Source organism: Ptychodera flava, chromosome 9 (genome assembly GCF_041260155.1).
Source record: "Ptychodera flava strain L36383 chromosome 9, AS_Pfla_20210202, whole genome shotgun sequence".
Lineage (NCBI taxonomy): Eukaryota > Metazoa > Hemichordata > Enteropneusta > Ptychoderidae > Ptychodera > Ptychodera flava.
Genome location: NC_091936.1, coordinates 5490587 through 5513057, shown reverse-complemented (window position 1 = coordinate 5513057; position 22471 = coordinate 5490587). Strand labels below are relative to the sequence as shown.

Sequence of the window (22471 nt, the reverse complement as noted above, 5' to 3'; positions counted from 1 at the left end):
ACACATTGGCACAACTTTTGAATACAACTTTCAAAATAATCTCCAATGCTAAGTCTTTTCTGAAAGTTTCAAGAGAAAGACAACAAGAATGCTTTCTTTCTAATCACAAACAAACGCCCATGGCTGATTCTACACTACACTATTCATTGACTGTCCCCTACCTGAACCTCGTTCGCAACAGTAACAATAAAAGTTTCACAAAGCGCTTTAAGGAGAAAATTGAACGTATATTGGAGGAAAAGAGAACTTTTCGGAGATGGAAAATTTGCAGGGCACGAGACTCAGTTGTTACTGAGAACACACACCTCAGAGTCACAGTGTTCAACCACAGACCCTTGAGCGAAATGATTCAACACATGTTTTCTCCCGGATGTGCGTAAACGTGAGTTTAACTATACAAAGCAGCTAAGTTTGGAAATGCATGGGACAGAACAGCGCTGCTCCGCAGAAAGGAAGCTCAACCCGGATGTGAACTCGGTTTTAGTGATATCAATATTTCATAACTACGATTTGTTATTTTTAATACTTACGAAAATATATATCACCTTTTTAAACTATTCACGTCTGGTTCGTCTGTTTCCAAGCCGCCGGATTTGACTTTTCTGTTTGCGGTACACTACTAGTGTCAGCATGTTCTATCCGTGTCTGTCACGAGGCAAGATCAAGTTCACTTAGCGGATTTGTGACTTGGAACTTCTTAAGTACAGATCTCAAAATACTAATACGCTCAATTTAGATCCTTTCAAATAAAGTTTACTGCGCCTTCACTTGTCTTTTGACAAGGCATGGCATCATCTGTAGTAGCAATAAATCTTATTGTACCTCTGAACCCGCCCCTGAATAATAAACAGTTTGTTAGTTGGTTTTATATACTCTACCTTTTATCATTTGTGTCACTGTTAATTGTGGTGACCAAACCACAAAACATTACTTTTCCAACTTATATTTAATTAGAAGAAAATTTCAACAGAATCCCAGTACACTAAGTCAACACTTCTATCGAGATCATACACACTTTGCAAAATTTAAAATTTGGTCCATGGGGAGGGTCACATTTTACACGATGGACCTTACCCGATTTTCTCCAGCTCATACCCCATAAAAATGAAATCTTCCTTAATCATCGTATTAAACATTGAAGGATTTGTGTTTAATCAATCAACAATAGAGTTGATCGATCAATCGATCAATGCCCTCCTCCACTGTCAGCACTATTCTCAGCGATTTTTAACGGACACAGACAGGGAAACGGACGCGGGTGGCGAAAGTCCAACAAAAAGAAAGTTACAATGCCGCGGATATGCGACCACCGTAAACAGGATGTGTCAAGATATCTGGATCGTAACATTCTGAATAATGAAACAAACAACTCAGTCTGGCATTCTCTACTTTCGGAGAAATGAACAAAAATAATTATTGTTCATTTACTTTCATGCAAATGGGGAACGCATTATTAAAGGATGGAAAGAAAGACTGAGTTTACTATTGGAGACGAAAGAACACATTAAAACAAGTTGTGTACATATGATAATTCTACTGTGGAACAGGTCACTTCAAAGACAGAGTAAGGGTAGTCGGAACTGCGTCTATGCGACTTTCATGTTTACACATACACAACGTATTTTATGCATGGTATCTATAAACGAATCACACGTACCTTAAACATTTGTAGTTTACGATTTGCATTATTACAAACATGTTTGAACTTTCATCAATATCTTGGATACGGTGTTTTATGGGCCCTGTATGAGTTCCGACGACTCTCTCCCTCTAAAAGTGCTAATTCTTCAGTTACAGCTAAATGTAGCAAGTCTCATGGATTTTCTCACCTTAGAGGTACAAATTAACTACCCCCTGAATTAAAATGGAACAGTCAATGACACGGTACAAGGAAGAGAAAGGTACGGCCACAGTTTTGCCAAGACTTTCATCGCTCGTCTTGTTCAGACATTATAACTGTGTATAGGGAAACTTTCCCAACAAGCTACCGAAATGTCAATCTCCTTTGTTTCCGTCGTCGTCTTGGCAACTCTACTTGGAATGGGCACGTACACCTGGTCTCAGCAGACGTCTGATACAACAGACAGAGTTTGCTCATACTCACTCACATCACCATCAGATGTCGACGGACGGTGTCCTAACCTTAAACAGGCAGTTGGCTGCCGAGAACGCACCGACGTCACCGACGACGACGCTGTAAGAGAAGAGATCGGTGCCCTGAAGACTTCTCTACAATCTCTTCGAGATAAATTTGAAGAGTGGAAGAGAGACTGCCCGTGTCATGAAAGCTCCTCATCCTCGCCAGTTCAGGGTAAGCAAACGTATATTGGGCTGACTTGTGTAAACGGTAAACAACGGAAGAGCAATACGTGTACCACAACTTACATTGTATAGCTTGTTTTACCTTTCATTGCCAATCGGACGTAATTTAAAAATACAAATGCAATCATGTCACATTTGCTACTGTAAGGACAAATTAGTAATATATTAGTAAAAACGTTAATAAAAAGTTAAAAAAAAAGTTAATTAAAAAGTTGCGACACGTGCAACATATTCGAGATGATGTCAGTATATCTACTGACGTTTGTCTTAAATATAACATCGTTTTTATTCGTTGACTATAAGCTTAATAATTGCAAGACACTGGTATGTGTATCGAAATTTACAAAATTACTATCTGTTGTTCGGTAGCTAATTGACGTTTAGGGATGAGATGTACGCACAATACAAATTGTCCAATTTTAACCATTGAGGTGTGATCAGTCACTGTACGTGGTAATGGAAAGAACCACCGGTTTCCATGGTTACTATGCAAATCTAACCTGTCTTCAAGCTGCGTAGCTAGTAGCATTGAGGTTCAGATGTCCCAATCGTTCATATTAAGGCGCCTTTTGACTGATTGAATACTCAACTTTTGCTTTTACGTTTAACATAGCACATGGGCTAATTGAAAATTCAAAGCCTTATACCCCAATATAAATTTTTTATAACTCACTCTTACATTCGCCAGCGGTAAAGATGAAAACAATACATAGAGTCTCTGGAGTTATATTGTTCCGTCGTGTTTATTATTGATAGTGTGCAGTTGACAGTTTTGAAAGTTAGAGAATTTCTCACTAACTTAAGATGTTGGTTACTTGTTCCGGACAAGTTGGTGAGAAGTCACCAGTTACGACGTTTACCCGCTTTCAAGACCATAACGCTGCAATATACCACCAATTGGAATGGCGATACATGTACACTGACGGATCATACCCAATATGGACGACTTGTCGACATTCAACGTTATGAGCACAAACCGGTTTAAAGAATGTCGACAAAATGACACACCGCAAATGGTTGTAGACTTGATGAGAAAGAGAGACAGAGAGACAGAGAGACAGAGACAGAGAGAGACAGAGACACACAAACAGACAGAGAAAGAGAGAGCTGATCGTATGCATAGATAAAGGCACTCTTCTGATGTTATCTTAGCAAATTTGCTTAAGTTAGACTTCCACTTTTTCCTGAAAATAGTTGCCAAAGTGTTCCTGTTATTGCCGGGTTGATTCACGATGCCAGTGTATTCATTGTTGGACGAGTTCAGAGTGGGTCGGTCGCCACGTGTGACTCACAGATAGCTTGTAATCGCGGCACTTTGATTTCGACATGACCTCAAATTCATATTTGTTCGAGAATTTTATCAAGCCCTGAGAAAATTTCACAGGCGCTGTTCGACGATAACACGCAGTCCAGTACGACACGTTGTTGCTCAGGTGACGCCCGGTGATATTGCAACGTGACAATGTGATATAAAAGTACCGACAATAAATGTAAGTTTGCAGAATCAATCGTTGTAACCCAAGAATGTGTGACATTACAATACAATGAATATTACCTTTAGGGAGCCGTCATTATTGACGGCAGGGGGTGTCGGAGGAATTTCATCGGAGACTCTGAAATTTCGAGTAACCCTCCTAGCCAACCATGGTGAATTTGAGTAACCCAGCTCCCCAACACAGAAATTTTGACTGACCCCCCCCCCCCCACTCACTTAGAAAAGTTGAATATCAATACATGTTTTTGTAAAATTGACAAAATACAGCAATGGAAAGGACCTTTCAAATCCTGGGTTACCCTGCTAGATTATCATTGGTTATCAAATGACGGTTGAAAAAGGTGAAACAAACAAAATAAAATTCAAAGTCACAACAAAACATAGATATAAAAGTTCACCCTATAACCAGTATCCAACCATATATATTGTTTAATTTGGATGGTATCATGACAGGGTTTTCACTGGGATATGTGACAAGGCCGAATTCGAAAGTATAGGGGTGAGCATGCAAAACGCTGAGGGGGAAAGTGTCAGAGGGAGGGTGTACCCTCTCTTGCGCGGAGTTTCCCAGTAAAACCAAAAGTCAAGGAGGAGAGACTTACGACAATAGCAGTGATGAAATGACGATTATCATCGTTAATTGTAGATACTATGATATCTCATCAACGAAAGTTGTTTAGCAATTTTGACTTCAGATAATTACTAATTTGCATACCAAAACAACATACCTAAATAAGGATATATATCTGAATTGACTTGAGTTGACGAAACGTGCTATTTACATTGGAGATACATGTACATTTACTATGATATGAAAGGCGATTTAGCATTTTGAGATCAGCTAATTACTAATTTGAATATTAAATGAACTTTCCTCATTAGAAGTATACATCTAAATAGACTTGATTAAAGTTGACAATACTTGCTATGTACATTGAAGATACTCTGATAAAGTATTACTGAAAGTCATTTATCATCTTTACTTCAGCTAGTTACCGATTTGCATATTTAACTAACTTTCCCAATCATGGATATAAGACTGGAAGGACTTTAATTAAGCATATAGATCGAGACAATGATATCGTATTTGTGAAAGACATTTGCATTTTTATATCAGCTAAAATTTGCATTGTAGTGAACATTTTTTATTACTTGGGCGCATTAAACTGCAGGACTCGACCGAAGCTGATGAAATTTTCTTTATATATGTCAACCGATTGGTAATTGTTGGAGCTTTTTAAAATTAGTTATAAGTGGAGGGACTTGACAAAAGTTGATGACAGTGCTATGTTTTGCATTTTTCGTCAGCTAATTACTATTTGCATATTTAATGAGCTAGAACTTGAAGGACTTGACTAAAGGCAATAACACTTGCAATGTAAAGAGGAGATACAATGACAGCAGTCAAAGAAATTTAGTATTTTTATTTCAGCTGATTAAATATTTGTACATTTAATGATATTTCGAATTAATCTATGATGCATATCGTCCGTTATGTTGATCACGGCACTTTCAGTGAAGTTGAAAACTTGTGGCAGAAGCTTCAATTGACAGAAAACTGCAATGTATACTGAAACACGGGGGTATTTTCTGTTCATATCGGGTTTTGTTTGGCAACGAAATCGAACTCGATTCAATCACCCTGCTCGATACTCATGACCTATGACAGCCGTGCTTACAACTTAAACACATACCGGACCCTATTTTGTTAGCGTGCAGCCAGCGTAGGAATGGGGCAGGGAACCGTACAACTCCTGAATGCATGACATTGTAACGTGGGTGACGTAATTTTTCTCAGCTGAAGCCCTGCCATAGTGAGAAAAGCAGTAATCTTCGATAGACGTTGGTTTTGGGTGAGAGCATAGCGTTAACCGTAACCGAGGAGAGGTCGTTAGACTATATTTGAAAAACGATGGCAAACAAACGATGGTCGAGAGAGTTCTTCAAAATGCAAAATTCAAAATTTTGCATTTTGTATTTTGAAGAACTCTCTCGGCCAGTGTTGTCCTTAGAAGCCGGGTGCCGGGTAAATAACCTGCCTGTTTTGCATTTTTCCCCGGCTACTTTTAACATAATTAGATTATTTTTATAGCCCTATTAATTTCGAGATAGCACTGACAGCTGTAAGACGGCACACGTAAGATTGGCAGTTTCGCGACCCCTTTCCCCACTTGGAACTGCACAAACATCAAACACTTTCTAAATACCCATTAGTGGCTTTTAGAGCCCGATCTTTTACTTGTTAAATAGACTAAGTGTGATTGGTTGATTGACGCGCCTATGGTGTTGTCTTTCTTACGAGCAGCGTGATTGGTTTGATTAGTATGAAGGTCAATTTTAAATCATCGTTAACGATGGCGACAAAAGGAAAATTTAATGTGGCGTCGGCCATGCACTCCATTGGCACCTTGCCGATGCAATATTTTTTTCCCGACGAAAGCCCGTTCAACAGGTATACTTGATTCCAACAATACATTTAGTTTATGTATAAAAAACTTCAATTTCGCTAAATTTGTGATAGAAAAGCACCAAAAGATATGATTTTGATCGACGATTCGAAGTTCACGAGACTGGCAAGCTAGTTTTCCGCCGCCGCGCTGGCTGCCAACGTCAATACGACAGTACGAATATAATAATCTTCTCAACAAATCAAGTTATTCTCAGAGCAATACCGACGCATTTTCTAGATTCAAAAAAATGAGCTGGAACTGAATTTTTTTTTAGAACCAACTGTTTATTTGAATGGGTATTTTATTTTCATTAATTATTTTTACGTACTAGAATCCACGGTCACAGGCGCGTTGCCATGTTCCGACCGTTTTACGCTGTTCTCTCTGACAGCCTCGTCTATCTACTGATACGCTATACGTCAAATACGCACTGTTAAGGGTATGTCAGAATATTTCATTTATTGGGTATCATTTTAGATAATTAATAATTTTAATCAATAGAGTATGTTACTAAAGGACCACATCAAAAGATCGATGTTGGATAAAAATCTAAATTCTTTAAAAAGTTTTTCATCCGATAAAAACGATATTATTGTTTGATTTGGTTGAGAACTCTTAAAAAATGAAGATGTAATTACATATTTTTGCTCCCTACATTGCCGTAATTGCAACTGGAAAACTTCTTTTTCTTGTAGTTGTCTGAAATAGACATTTTTATTGATGCACGAGTTAACATTGCAGTGAATTATCCAATAAATTTTTTGACAAAAGTAAATATGTTTTTCATTAGAATACTGTCGTTATTTTCAATTTTCCATCCTGATTGTGTTTTAAGTATGATTGGAATTATCACAGTAAAGAAATAATGGGAACATCTGATAAATATTCATCATTTAAGTTTCAAGGAGTGGGGCAAAACTTAAAGAATTAAGTTTTTTATCCGACATCCATCTTTTGACGTGGTCCCTAAGTTAATTAACTCTTTTCTGATTGAATTGAATATCTTTTTTTTAAATATCACAATGAAAACAATATAAACAGTTATGTAGGTAGGCCAGATGGTGAATAATTTCTAGTATTTATTTAACGTAGATTGTACTGATCCCTCCTCTAATGTCAAATGTCACCTCAGATGCCACCAGAGAACACGATTTCCACTCCAAATTTCTACACACTAATAAGGAAGCGTCAAAAATAACTCGTCAACCAGTGATTTCACACAAAGATTACAACAGACAACTTATTACACAGAAAAAATTCCATTTTGACAGAAACGCACAACATTAAACATGTTGACGATTATTTCTCAATCTAGTAAACACAATACGAACCACAGGGGGCAGATGAAAGTCCCCTGGGGTGGGGAGGAGAGTTTTTTGTGCAACGGTTTACCTTATTTGATTTTATTAATTTTGACTGTGATATTTCAAATAAAGCTTTCGACTCCACACTCTCTGACTGTGTTTCCAATACCACAGTCCCTCCACAAGTTGGAGAGGAGATAAGGACTTGTCGGTAATACATAAAGCAGTCAGACGGTGTGGAGTCGAAATCTTTATTTGAAATACCACAGTCAAAATTAATAAATTACTTGTAGTAATAAAGAAAGGTGTCAGACGGTTTGGAGTTGAACTTTATTTGAAATATCACAGTCAAAATTGATAACATCAAATAAGGTAAACCGTTGCACAAAAACCCCTCCTCCCCACCCTAGGGGACTTTCATCTGCCCGCTATGTACGAACACGACCTTGAACACAGTAGAACAAAATGAGATATCCTAGCTTCCAGAATGAAAAGAACAAACTTCCAGTGGGACAAAATAGGAATACATACAATCTGCCAATATACCACACAATTTATCCACTGAAGATGAACTTGAGGCAATTGATGAAGAAAGTCTGGCAAACTTCCGAAATATAGCGTCAAAGAATCGTAGTGTCTTACACAGTCTCTCCTCTCTGGAGTACAGACTGCACTGACACGCAGATTACAGCCACTGTGTCTCTCCGTGCCTAATCGGCTCTTTACACAAGACAGTGAAACAGAAAATACACACTACTATACATTAAACGCAAAACCACCAATACATGAACGATGTGTGGAATTGCTTTCCCTTTACTAAATTACATTTTTCGCCTTGCGAGAGGGGGGACACCCTCCTCTCGCACTCTCCCCCTCGTTCGCTACGCTCACTCGCCGCTCGGTATCGATCCCTCACAGTCCACCGTGACCCGTCTACTTTCTTAAATTACCTGGCTACTTTTAAATATAAAGACAACACTGCTCGGCCATCGTAAAAACAATATGATTTCATTTTCTCATTTCCAGCATTCCATGTAAGAAGCCCTGAAGGGAGGTACAAGCTGAATTTCGCAGAGGCTGCCGCTGAATGCATCAAACACAGTGCAAGAATGGCATCGTACGATGACCTGTATGCGGCTTGGGAGAATGGTCTAGACGTGTGTCAAGCGGGATGGCTATCCGACGGCAGTGTACGGTATCCAATTCAGAGACCTAGAACTGGCTGTGGCAGTACCAGGGCCATACAAAGCTGGGGTTTTCCCTCGAGAGATAACGAGTATGATGTTTACTGCATATAAAATTTCAGATGTCAATAATTTTTGTTAGCTAGGGACATGACAAGCACAAAGTACGAGATATGGGCTGTGCAGCAATCATGATTCACCGCCCATATCAACTCTTTACCTATATACACTCACCTGCAATCTCTATATGCCAATATATGGTCAAAGGGGCGTTCCTTGGTATTCAAAATGTCCATGTGAGGGCGCTGTTTTTAAAAAGCGGCCACCCGCTTAAAATCTGTGATTGGTTAGATTTTCTCTTTCAATGGTAACTGTGGCAGAATTGGAACAGGTGACAGTATGCATGTAAGTGTACTTAATGATTTGTAACGCCTTCGCTTACACATATAAGCATATGACTCAGTATAGATAGAGTCTATTTGGTACGGCGTCAATTTTTGTTCGATAAATATGATTTATGAATTGATTTGCCCTACATTGATATCAAAACGCGACAAAATAAACTTGGTTGTCTGCGACCAGTTTCCACCAGCATTTCTAGTGTGTTTGAAATGTACTTTGTTTTGAATGTATCATTTAGCACGCTAATTCCGCACCTTTTATCAACTGCTGACAGTCTTGCGTAACTTTGTATCATACAGTGTATTCAGAGCTAGAGAGAAACTGTATCCCATGTTCATAGAATTTTAGGTTTTGCCTGACAAACTGCCTCGACTTTCGGCAGTTGATATCGATGCAAATGCTTCTTTAACAACCCTCTCACCCCATTGTGTGGGTTGTTAGGAAGCCGTCATTATTTACGGCCGGGGGTCGGAGAAATCTGAGGGGTACTCAAAATATTTGAAAGCTACATGGTTGTTGCTCAAAATGTGCAGAGGAAGAAGGGGGGGCTACTCAACTTTTTGGGAAATGTACTGAAACATTTAGTGCAGTTATGAAATGATACAAAGAAGGAAAAACACAGATTATAAAATGGTACAATTTTATAAAAACATAGTACAATTTGATATGTACATGAATATCATTACTAAATGAGTAGCTTTTTGATATTTCCTGATAAAAAATTGGTATTCTTGCCTGATCAAGCATGAGAAATATCTACTCTTCAATGTATGAGGTACTGATTATGTGTAAAGAAAGCTAATTCTACATATACGAAACATTGGACTGCCTCGATAACAAACCCATCTTTTGTTACAAGAAAATAATTTGTCATGGTCGAAATACGCAATAGAGATTTGTATCTTTCAACCAAATGTAAATTTAATCTCTACATGTAATTTTTTTCTTTGTCTTGTTTATTTTCTCTGTCCTCTTTGACACAACTTTTGGCAATCTCTTGATAAGCACAATATTGCAGAAACAAGATTTTGATACCCTATGAATAAAATACATAAAATGAATCTATCATAAAAATGATTATCTGATATCGAGAGTGTGTTAAATATAAAGAGGAGGTCATGGAGAAATGCTCTCAGCAGATATCGCTATAGTGCACAGGATCTAGGACAAAACTGAACTTTTATGAATCATCCTTTTAATTGACTTAAAGCCCAAATAGCTGCGAATGTGTAATAAACCGATCTCAAAATATCCTCAGTTTTCAAGAATTTTCTTGAATAAGACCCATTAAAGACTGAAAAAGTGTTTAACACTGTCATAAGTGTCGAAAGTGCCATGAAAATTCAAACGTTTTAACATCACTTAAGATTTCCCGTCATTTTCAAAAACTAATTATTGGCAGAGAAAATAAAGATTACATCAACAAAATGTTGGCCACCGTGTGTTGTGCATTCTAGTAAATGGCATCATGCTTGTTTCTTTTATGATCACGATGTGTATGTCCAGGAAATACTTCATTTTTGTACTTTTCCGTGAGGGGAACAGTTTATGAGTGCGGCACCCCTTGATAACGCGTAGGGATAGTCCAAATCAGTGAGCAGTGACACTTCTATACCTGTCCTTCAGTTAGCACATTTATACGAACCAACTTTGGTTTGAAAATAAAATCATGAAAATAATGCTGAAAATTCGCAGGTATTGGAGCTTTAAGTTCAATACCATTTTGACATATAACCATTACTACCCAAACTTTATAAAGTTTTATACTTATTTGATTGGATATGACAATCTTCCAGTATTGTAATTTTTTTCAAATTTGTACAAAATTCTAAGTCTTTAAGTTGTTTTATACTATTCGAAAACACATTCTTTTGGATAGGTCATCGCGTTCAATCTTTCACTGATTGGCAAAGTGTACACGTATACTCTCCCACGGTCGTCGTTAGAGGCGCTCTTTGGTGGGTATTATTGACCGATCCAGATTTGGATTTAACTGAAGTCGGCTTTTAGATAACAGATCTACAAAGTCAGCTGATGCGATTACGAATGATAAAACGTTAAACCTCCACAGGAAAGCGTTGTGTTGAATCAATTAAGAACTTGAATGAGGGTTTAAAGCTCCACAAACTGTTGACGACGTCATAATTGCAGAATGAATACACGCAAGTCGTAAGAAGGTAGCGTCCTGCAGAAGAATACTAAGTCTGATCTATAAGGTAAAGGACACAAGCAATGTGTTGGGTTATTTTAACAGTAAATACTGCAGTAATGGTATTCGGATGTCTTTCAATTCATCAGCATATTGCTGAAAAGTGAGCAAAGTGTACTAGTAGGTTATAATTGCATCAAAACTTCATGGACGGCAGGGGTGCATTTCGTCCAAAAAGGGAACTGCCATGTGAATTCTCGGTGAGATAAACACAATGTCATATTTAGTCATTTAATGTTCACGTTTGTGTTTAGTTGTACAAACAGCGCTCGTCGCTGTGTTGAGAAAGACTCATCACAGTTCAACTTTTCTGCTTTTAGACAGCAATTGTAAGACTTCAAAGTGAAAAATCTATCGAATACTGGAAGATATTTTCTACCTTTCAGCCGCAGTGACAAATTGGTATCATACCTATGGTCTGTTCATAACTCATACTAAGATGCGAGTGTTACTTTTGACTTTCCTGTTCTATGAACACTACGAGCGCCTGTGGTCTGAACAGCTGTTAATCGTGAGGAAAGGTAGAGAGCACTTAAATCTGTAATGTGTTTTGAAGATGATTTTCATTAGTTTGTATACGGCACTTTTGACATGAACAAGGTTTGCTGTGTTGAAACACCAACGTATTAAAGTATAAAATACCTCACAAGGTTATTTACCCCCTCCCCTCGTGATTGATGTTTATATTGCCAATTTGTCCTTCGGTTTGTGGTCACGATATTAAAAGCTGATGACATGTCTCTCTTCAATGACTGTGCTGATTATGATAATGACGCCAATGGCGTGCCTTCAACAACTAACAAAATCAATTTGAGTAGAATTTTAGTGAATTAGGATCATTTCTGAAACAAAAAGGTGATACTAAACACTCAATAACACAAATAATTCTACGAGCCTACTGTCCTTGGACTTGGTCCACTGCCCTTCCCTTACTTGACACGTGAATGACATGTATATTCCAACGGCTAAATATTAACAATGTAGATTTCCGTCACTCTTTACAAATTTCTCTACAAAAAATATCAAATGTCAGGCAACTCAGGGAACAACTGCTTCTCTTAGACTATATCTTACTATAACACTCTAACTTAGGGAGCCGTCATTATTTACGGCCTAGGGGGTCGGAGGAATTGCTTTAGAAACCCCAAAATTTTAAGTAACCCCCCTGCCAACCATGACGTGTTTGAGTACCCCCCTCTCTGCTACAGAAATTTTGAGTGACCCCCCCCCCCCAAAAAAAATAACGGGAAAGTTAAATATCTATACAGTAAAATGGATTGCTGCTGCGACAGGCCCTGTACAGACCCTGATTAAACCCTGTGGTATAGGTCTGTGTTGGAAAGAGTTTCCATTGCTGTGACAGGGGCTGATGACATGCAGTGTTTTCCGTAGGTTTTTTACTAGAGGGCGAAGACCACAAGCGGCCCGCGGGGGGAGGTCAGGAGGGGGTTGTCCCCCCTCCTGCCATTGGAGCTTTTGAAAAATAGAGATTAAAATGGTGTTATTTGGTGGCACTTTGGGAGTATTTTTTTCAGATTTTTTTGTATAAAAAACTCAAAGGAACAGAAATCTGAGACAGTATTCCAAAACTTATATTCCAGTTCACTTAACATGAGGCTTGCCAGGTCGAATTTCGTCTGAAGATCACAATAACGTGAAACACATAGTGTAATGAGATTTAGTTTCTACTTGAAACCACCTGTATTATGAGATATATATATATATATATATATATATATATATATATATATATATATATATATATATATATATACAAAATGTATACAATGTGCCCTCCCGGTTATCACAATAATGGCTTTACGGCAATATCTGAACTTGGGCACAGAGAATACGGTTACACATTGTCGAAGATTGAAATATGGACTCACCAGAGTGTTCGAACGGCAACATTTACCATGAGCGAAGCATGGTGCCAACAGTGAACGCCCCTTATATTACGCAAGAGGCTGCCCAACAATCTCAGAGTGCTCTAACTGCTATTAAAGCAGTGAGCGAAATACACAAAATGTATACAATGTGCCCTCCCGGTTATCACCATAATGGCTTTATGGCAACCTCTAAACAGAGAGTACGGTTACACATTGTCGAAGATTGAAATATGGACTCACCGAAGTGCTCGAACGGCAACATTTACCATGAGCGAAGCATAGTGCCAACAGTGAACGCATACATATCTCAAGCATACATATTGCTACTATTATTGTTGTATTAATTCATAACTTCACTAAATGCTTCAGTACATATCAACAAAATTGAGTAGCCCCCCCCCCCTTCTTGTTTTCCGCTTTTGAGCAACCCCCTTGTGGCTTTCGAGTTTTCGAGTGACCCCCCTCAGATTCCTCCGACTCCCGCCCCCCAGGCCATAAAATGACGGCTCCCTTAAGACATTTCATCAAAGTTCTTGTTTGTCGTCTCGGTGCATTTTCGAATGTATCTTGTGTGCTTTCAGTGCCTTTTGGAACCTGAAAGCATTGTAAAACTTGTAGATCACTTATACTATTGACATGTTTTATCCAGATTGTATGTTTCGTTGGATAGTGAATATGTTCAGACATATACAGAGGAAAAGAAATACATTGATATTGACTACTCTGTATTGCGATGGCACGACTCTCTTGACCGAAATTTCTCTTACTTTCTTCATTTTCAAATTAAAGTTTGTGCTGATATGTTATGTTATATTATGTTATTTCATGTTATGTTATGCTATGTTACATTTTCATTTGTCATTATTATCGCCAACTTCATCATAACGGGCTCAGAGTTTTCCACGTACAAGGTCTATAATATTATATTTAATTTTAATACAGTTATACGGACATGAGTTTATAATACTCAGATATCAAGATAATGCAGGTTTTGAATCCCATTTATCATAATCACCGTCAACAGCAGCAGCAGCATTTTAACTTCCAATTTTTTGTTCGCGAAGCAATATTTGACATTGATCTATCACTTCCGTTTCAATAACTTTACGAAGGCCCGGTATTGTCGACATTGACACCTACGGTCATTCAGTTACATAGGAACCTTCGCATTGATTACAGCGGAAGTACTCAAAAGCCTCAGGTGAAATTGACTTGTTTTACATATCTCACAAAAAGGAGACAAATATGTCCAGCGAAAAATTCCCTGTTCACACCACGAAATAAAGAAAGAAAATGAATTGTAGATATTGCAAATGATCATACTGAATGATTAACATGATGACAGGGAGGACGAGGCAGATCTACAAGACAGTTTTATGGACCTCGATGTTCAAGACAATATTGATGAATTGCATTGGTTGACCATCATCATATTATTTTATTAACATTTCCGTTATTTTATTATTATTTTGTTGTAGATACAAGGACATTTACTGAAATGAATTCAACGAACAATGACATGTTAGTGAGTTAAACGGCGTAAAATATGTATTATAGTGTACAGTAATGTTATCTTGATAGTATTCAGAAGAATGACGTCATGATTACGTACATCATCTCCCTATTTTTTTTAAATTCAAGGCAAAACCATACTTGACTGTTGCTAGCTCATTTCAACTTTTATCATGTACTTTAAAACCAACTTGAAAATGTGATCTGTGACAGTTTTGGCCTTTGCTTATTTGGAGTCTAAAGATTGAATTCCACATCCGATATCACTGGGATCACAACCCAGACCTCCTGCATAGTTCACAAACACGTTCCTTTAGTTACGAATGGACACCGTCTTACAACCTATACAACATTATTGCCTTGATCTTATTCTGAATTAGTCCAACACCCTTTCTGGCACCATCGCATTAAAAGTCAAACATAATCATCGGAAGAGAAAACGAGGTGATCTGCAATGACCTTATGATTGTCGATTTTTAAATCATATAGACGGCAGCGCTCGCTTATGTCATTTTAATTGCAAGAGGGTGACTGCAATAATAAGTATAATTCTCTGCAAAATTGTATTTTGTTTGTTTTTTTCCTATTTCATTCAAAAACCTATCATTGCCTGTACGGCATACGAAGCATTCTAGTAAACTCCTAGGTAGAATCTCGAAAACACCCCTAGCACGCGCTTGTTATAGCATATATACGGATTCTTTGTAAAGTTTATGTCATCTTTTGATGATTTCAACAAACTACATGCCGAAAACTCGTCAGGGAAAATTATAATTATTAAGATTTCTGCATATGTAATACTTTGATTTAGAGTCTAACAACAAAAATAAGCAGAGAAAGGGGCCGAATCTTATGCTCTTTGAGTTAGGGGGTCTTGAATTACCGCTAGTGAATAGGTTCCTTCTCGTTCAACTTTTGATAGTTGCTGTTTTTGGAAAAGTAAGTTAACAAGAAAAATCATGAGAAAGGTTGTGCTTCAATCTTGCTTTTCAGATACATCATGAGTTGATGCAGTTCACACTCTGTCATGGTTACTGTTCTGAGACAACTTTCAGCCCTAAAACGTAAAGGGGGTTATTTACACTAAAGCATTGCTATTCCTGTGATATAGACCACGAAAATATTTCTTTATAAAATACTGTTAGATTTTATGAGGAAAAAAGTGTTTGTTAATTACGTGCTGAAGTTACACAATGACAAAGCACTATGAAAAATTAGCGAGCCAGCATATTTTTTTCATATTCTCTCATACAGAAAGGAATATTCTTACCACTTTATCTTGATATCTGACACATTGGCACAACTTTTTGAATACAACTTTCAAAATAATCTCCAATGCTAAGTCTTTTCTGAAAGTTTCAAGAGAAAGACAACAAGGATGCTTTCTTTCTAATCACAAACAAACGCCCATGGCTAATTCTACACTACACTATTCATTGACTGTCCCCTACCTGAACCTCGTTCGCAACAGTAACAATGAAAGTGTCACAAAGCGCTTTAAGGAGAAAATTGAACGTATATTGGAGGAAAAGAGAACTTTTCGGAGATGGAAAATTTGCAGGGCACGAGACTCCAGTTGTTACTGAGAACACACACCTCAGAGTCACAGTGTTCAACCACAGACCCTTGAGCGAAATGATTCAACACATGTTTTCTCCCGGATGTGCGTAAACGTGAGTTTTAACTATACAAAGCAGCTAAGTTTGGAAATGCATGGGACAGAACAGCGCTGCTCCGCAGAAAGGAAGCTCAATCCGGATGTGAACTCGGTTTTAGTGATATCAATATTTCATAACTACGATTTGTTATTTTTAATACTTACGAAAATATATATCACCTTTTTAAACTATTCACGTCTGGTTCGTCTGTTTCCAAGCCGCCGGATTTGACTTTTCTGTTTGCGGTACACTACTAGTGTCAGCATGTTCTATCCGTGTCTGTCACGAGGCAAGATCAAGTTCACTTAGCGGATTTGTGACTTTGAACTTCTTAAGTACAGATCTCAAAATACTAATACGCTCAATTTAGATCCTTTCAAATAAAGTTTACTGCGCCTTCACTTGTCTTTTGACAAGGCATGGCATCATCTGTAGTAGCAATAAATCTTATTGTACCTCTGAACCCGCGCCTGAATAATAAACAGTTTGTTAGTTGGTTTTATATACTCTACCTTTTATCATTTGTGTCACTGTTAATTTGTGGTGACCAAACCACAAAACATTACTTTTCCAACTTATATTTAATTAGAAGAAAATTTCAACAGAATCCCAGTACACTAAGTCAACAGTTCTATCGAGATCATACACACTTTGCAAAATTTAAAATTTGGTCCATGGGGAGGGTCACATTTTACACGATGGACCTTACCCGATTTTCTCCAGCTCATACCCCCATAAAAATGAAATCTTCCTTAATCATCGTATTAAACATTGAAGGATTTGTGTTGAATCAATCAACAATAGAGTTGATCGATCAATCGATCAATCGATCAATGCCCTCCTCCACTGTCAGCACTATTCTCAGCGATTTTTAACGGACACAGACAGGGAAACGGACGCGGGTGGCGAAAGTCCAACAAAAAGAAAGTTACAATGCCGCGGATATGCGACCACCGTAAACAGGATGTGTCAAGATATCTGGATCGTAACATTCTGAATAATGAAACAAACAACTCAGTCTGGCATTCTCTACTTTCGGAGAAATGAACAAAAATAATTATTGTTCATTTACTTTCATGCAAATGGGGAACGCATTATTAAAGGATGGAAAGAAAGACTGAGTTTACTATTGGAGACGAAAGAACACATTGAAACAAGTTGTGTACATATGATAATTCTACTGTGGAACGGGTCACTTCAAAGAGAGAGAAGGGGTCGTCGGAACTGCGTCTATGCGACTTTCATGTTTACACATACACAACGTATTTTATGCATGGTATCTATAAACGAATCACACGTACCTTAAACATTTGTAGTTTACGATTTGCATTATTACAAACATGTTTGAACTTTCATCAATATCTTGGATACGGTGTTTTATGGGCCCTGTATGAGTTCCGACGACTCTCACCCTCTAAAAGTGCTAATTCTTCAGGTACAGCTAAAAGAAGCAAGTCTCGTGAATTTTCTCGCCTTAAAGGTACAAATTAACTCCCCTCTGAATTAAAATGGAACATTCAAGAACACGGTATAAGTTACGAAGTACGGCCACAGTTTTGCCAAGACCTTCATCGCTCGTCTTGTTTAGCATTGTAACTGTCTACAGGGAAACTTTCCCAACAAGCTACCGAAATGTCAATCTCCTTTGTTTCCGTCGTCGTCTTGGCAACTCTACTTGGAATGGGCACGTACACCTGGTCTCAGCAGACGTCTGATACAACAGACAGAGTTTGCTCATACTCACTCACATCACCATCAGATGTCGACGGACGGTGTCCTAACCTTAAACAGGCAGTTGGCTGCCGAGAACGCACCGACGTCACCGACGACGACGCTGTAAGAGAAGAGATCGGTGCCCTGAAGACTTCTCTACAATCTCTTCGAGATAAATTTGAAGAGTGGAAGAGAGACTGCCCGTGTCATGAAAGCTCCTCATCCTCGCCAGTTCAGGGTAAGCAAACGTATATTGGGCTGACTTGTGTAAACGGTAAACAACGGAAGAGCAATACGTGTACCACAACTTACATTGTATAGCTTGTTTTACCTTTCATTGCCAATCGGACGTAATTTAAAAATAAAAAATGCAATCATGTCACATTTGCTACTGTAAGGACAAATTAGTAATATATTAGTAAAAACGTTAATAAAAAAGTTAAAAAAAAAAGTTAATTAAAAAGTTGCGACACGTGCAACATATTCGAGATGATGTCAGTATATCTACTGACGTTTTGTCTTAAATATAACATCGTTTTTATTCGTTGACTATAAGCTTAATAATTGCAAGACACTGGTATGTGTATTGAAATTTACAAAATTACTACCTGTTGTTTGGTAGCTAATTGACTTTCAGTGATGAGATGTACGCACAATACAAATTGTCCCATTGTGACCATTGAGGTGTGATCCGTCGGTGTAGGTGGTATTGGAAAGAACCACCGGTTTCCATGGTTACTATGTAAATCTAACCTGTCTTCAAGCTGCATAGTATTGAGGTTCAGCTGGCAGCATTCAGGTTCAGACGTCCGAATCTTTCATATTCAAGCGCCTTTTGACAGATTGAATACTCGACTTTTGCTTTCAAATTTAACATAGCACATGGGTGAGTTGAAAATTCAAAGCCTTATACCCAAATATAAATTTTTTGTAACTCACTCTTATATTCGCCAGCGGTAAAGATGAAAACAATACTAAGAGTCTCTGGAGTTATATTGTTCCGTCGTGTTTGTTATTAATAGTGAGCAGTTGACAGTTTTGAAAGTTAGAGAATTTCTCACTGACTTGAGATGTTGATTACTTGTTCCTTACAAGTTGGTGAGAAGTCACCAGTTACGACGTTTACCCGCTTTCAAGGCTAACGCTGCAATATACTACCAATTGGAATGGCGATTCATGTACACTGACGAATCATACCCAATATGGACGACTTGTCGACATCCAGAGCTATGAGCACAAACCGGTTTAAAGAATGTTGACAAAATGACACACCGCAAATGGTTGTAGACTTGATGAGAAAGAGAGACAGAGAGACAGAGAGACAGAGACAGAGAGAGACAGAGACACACAAACAGACAGAGAAAGAGAGAGCTGATCGTATGCATAGATAAAGGCACTCTTCTGATGTTATCTTAGCAAATTTGCTTAAGTTAGACTTCCACTTTTTCCTGAAAATAGTTGCCAAAGTGTTCCTGTTATTGCCGGGTTGATTCACGATGCCAGTGTATTCATTGTTGGACGAGTTCAGAGTGGGTCGGTCGCCACGTGTGACTCACAGATAGCTTGTAATCGCGGCACTTTGATTTCGACATGACCTCAAATTCATATTTGTTCGAGAATTTATCAAGGCCTAAGAAAATTTCACAAGCGCTGTTCCACGATAACACGCAGTCCAGTACGACACGTTGTTGCTTGCTCAGGTGACGCCCTGTGACATTGCAACTTGACAATGTGATATAAAAGTACCGACAATAATGTAAGTTTGCAGAATCAAAAATTTATTAAGAGTAAACAAAGTCGTTGTAACCCGAGAAGGTGTGACATTACAATACAATGAATATTGCCTTTAGGGAGCCGTCATTATTTACGGCAGGGGTGTCGAGGAATTTAATCGGAAACTCTTAAATTTCGAGTAACCCTCCTAGCCAACCGTAGTGAATTTGAGTAACCCCTCTAACACAGAAATTTTGACTGACCCCCCTCACTTAGAAAAGTTAAATATCAATACATACTTTTGTAAAATTTACAAAAATACAGCAATAGTAAAGACCTTTCAAATCCTGGTTTACCCTGCTAGATTATCATCGGTTATCTCATGACAGTTGAAAAAGGTGAAACCAACAAAATAAAATTCAAAGTCACAAAAAATATAGATATAAAAGCTCACGCTATGACCAGTATCCAACCATATCGTATTGTTTAATTTGGATGGGTATCATGACAAGGTTTTCACTAGGATATCTGACAAGGCCGAAGTACAGGGGAGAACATGCAAAAAGTTGAGGGGGAAGTGCCAGAGGGAGACTGTCCTCTCTTGCGCGGAGTTTTCCAGTAAAACCAAAAGTCAAGGAGGAGAGTTACGACAATAGCATTTAGTGGTGAAATGACGGTTATATCATCGTAAATTGTAGATACTTTGATATAACATCAACGAACGTTGTTTAGCATATTTTACATCAGATAATTACTAATTTGCATACTAAGACAACATACCTTAATAGGGATATCTAGCTGAATTGATTTTAGTTGACGAAACTTGCTATTTACATTGGAGATACATGTACATTTACAATGATATGAAAGGCGATTTATCATTTTGAGATCAGCTTATTACTGATTTGCATATGTAATGAACTTCCTTATTAGAAGTATACATCTAACTAGACTTGATTAAAGTTGACAATACTTGCTATGTACATTGAAGATACTCTGTTAAAGTATTACTGAAAGTCATTTATCATCATTACATCAGCTAGTAACCAATTTGCATATTAATGAACTTTCCCAATCATGGATATTAGACTGGAAGGACTTTAACAAAGCATATAGATGAGACAATGATATCGTATTGTGAAAGACATTTGCATTTTCATATCAGCTAAAATTTGCATCGTAGTGAACATTTTTTATTACTTGGGCGCATCAAACTGGCAGGACTCGACCAAAGCTGATGAAATTATATATATATATATATATATATATATATATATATATATATATATATGTGTGTGTGTGTGTGTGTGTGTGTGTGTGTGTGTGTGTGTGTGTGTCAACCGATTGGTAATTGTTGGAGCTTTTATAAAATTAGTTATAAGTGGAGCGACTTGACAACAGTTGATAACAGTGCAATGTTTTGCATTTATCGTCAGCTAATTACTATTTGCATATTTAATGAGCTAGAACTTGAAGGACTTGACTAAGGCAATAACACTTGCAATGTAAAGAGGAGATACAATGACAGCAGTCAAAGAAATTTAGTATTTTTATTTCAGCTGATTAAGTATTTGTACATTTAATGATATTTCGAATTAATCTATGATGCATATCGTCCGTCATGTTTGTTGATCATGGCACTTTCAGTGAAGTTAAAAACTTGTGGCAAAATCTTCAATTTACAGACAACTGCAATGTATACTGAAACACGGGAGTATTTTCAATTCATATCAGTTTGTTTGGCAACGGAATCGAACTCGATTCAATCACCCTGCTCGATACTCATGACCTATGACAGCCGTGCTTACAACTTAACACATACCTGACCCCGCTATTTTGTTAGCGCGCAGCCAGCGGTAAGAATGGGGCAGGGAACCGGACAACTCCTGAATGCATGACATTGTAATGCGAGTGACGTATTTTTTCTTAGCTGAAGCCCTTCCAAATTCAGAAAAGCAGTTTCATCTTCGACAGACGTTGGTTTCGGTGAGAGCGTAGCGTTAACCGTAACCGAGGAGAGGTCCTCGACTATATTTGAAGAAACGATGGCAAACAAACGATGGCCGAGAGAGTTCTTCAAATTACAACATTCATAATTTTGAATTTTGCATTTTGAATTTCGCATTTTGCGTTTTGAAGAACTTTCTCTGCCTTCGTACAAACAGTAGGATTTCATGTTTTCTCATTTCCAGCATTCCATGTAAGAAGCTCTGAAGGGAGGTACAAGCTGAATTTCGCAGAGGCTGCCGCTGAATGCATAAAATCCAGCGCAAGGATGGCATCGTACGAAGACCTTTACGTAGCATGGAAGAATGGTCTAGACGTGTGTCAAGCGGGATGGCTATCCGATGGCAGTGTACGGTTTCCAATTCAGACACCTAGAAATGGCTGTGGCAGTACCAAGGCCATACAAAGCTGGGGTTTTCCCTCGAGAGATAATGAATATGATGTTTACTGCATATTAAATTTCAGATGTCAATAATCTATGTTAGCTAGGGACATAGTAAGCGCAAAGTACGAGATATGGGATGTGCACTATTACTGCAACCTACTGGTTCCTACCTTGTCCTTTGCAGTTCCTCAGAGGGAGGCGGGCCTTCCAAGTTTACTGATTCCGTCT

At 38.0% G+C, this 22471-nt stretch overlaps 1 protein-coding gene and 1 long non-coding RNA gene across 2 annotated transcripts in view; one reads left to right on the top strand and one right to left on the bottom strand.

Moving 5' to 3' along the window:
* Positions 1–22471, bottom strand: part of LOC139139845 (uncharacterized) — a 228949-nt gene that overhangs the window by 155014 nt on the left and 51464 nt on the right. The window lies entirely within an intron of this gene.
* LOC139139696 (aggrecan core protein-like) lies at positions 1940–22416 on the top strand. The gene is made up of 4 exons (XM_070708556.1): positions 1940–2311; positions 8598–8867; positions 18032–18376; positions 22044–22416. The coding sequence occupies exons 1-4, from the start codon at positions 1993–1995 to the stop codon at positions 22331–22333; spliced, it is 1224 nt and encodes a 407-aa protein (XP_070564657.1). The 5' UTR covers positions 1940–1992; the 3' UTR covers positions 22334–22416.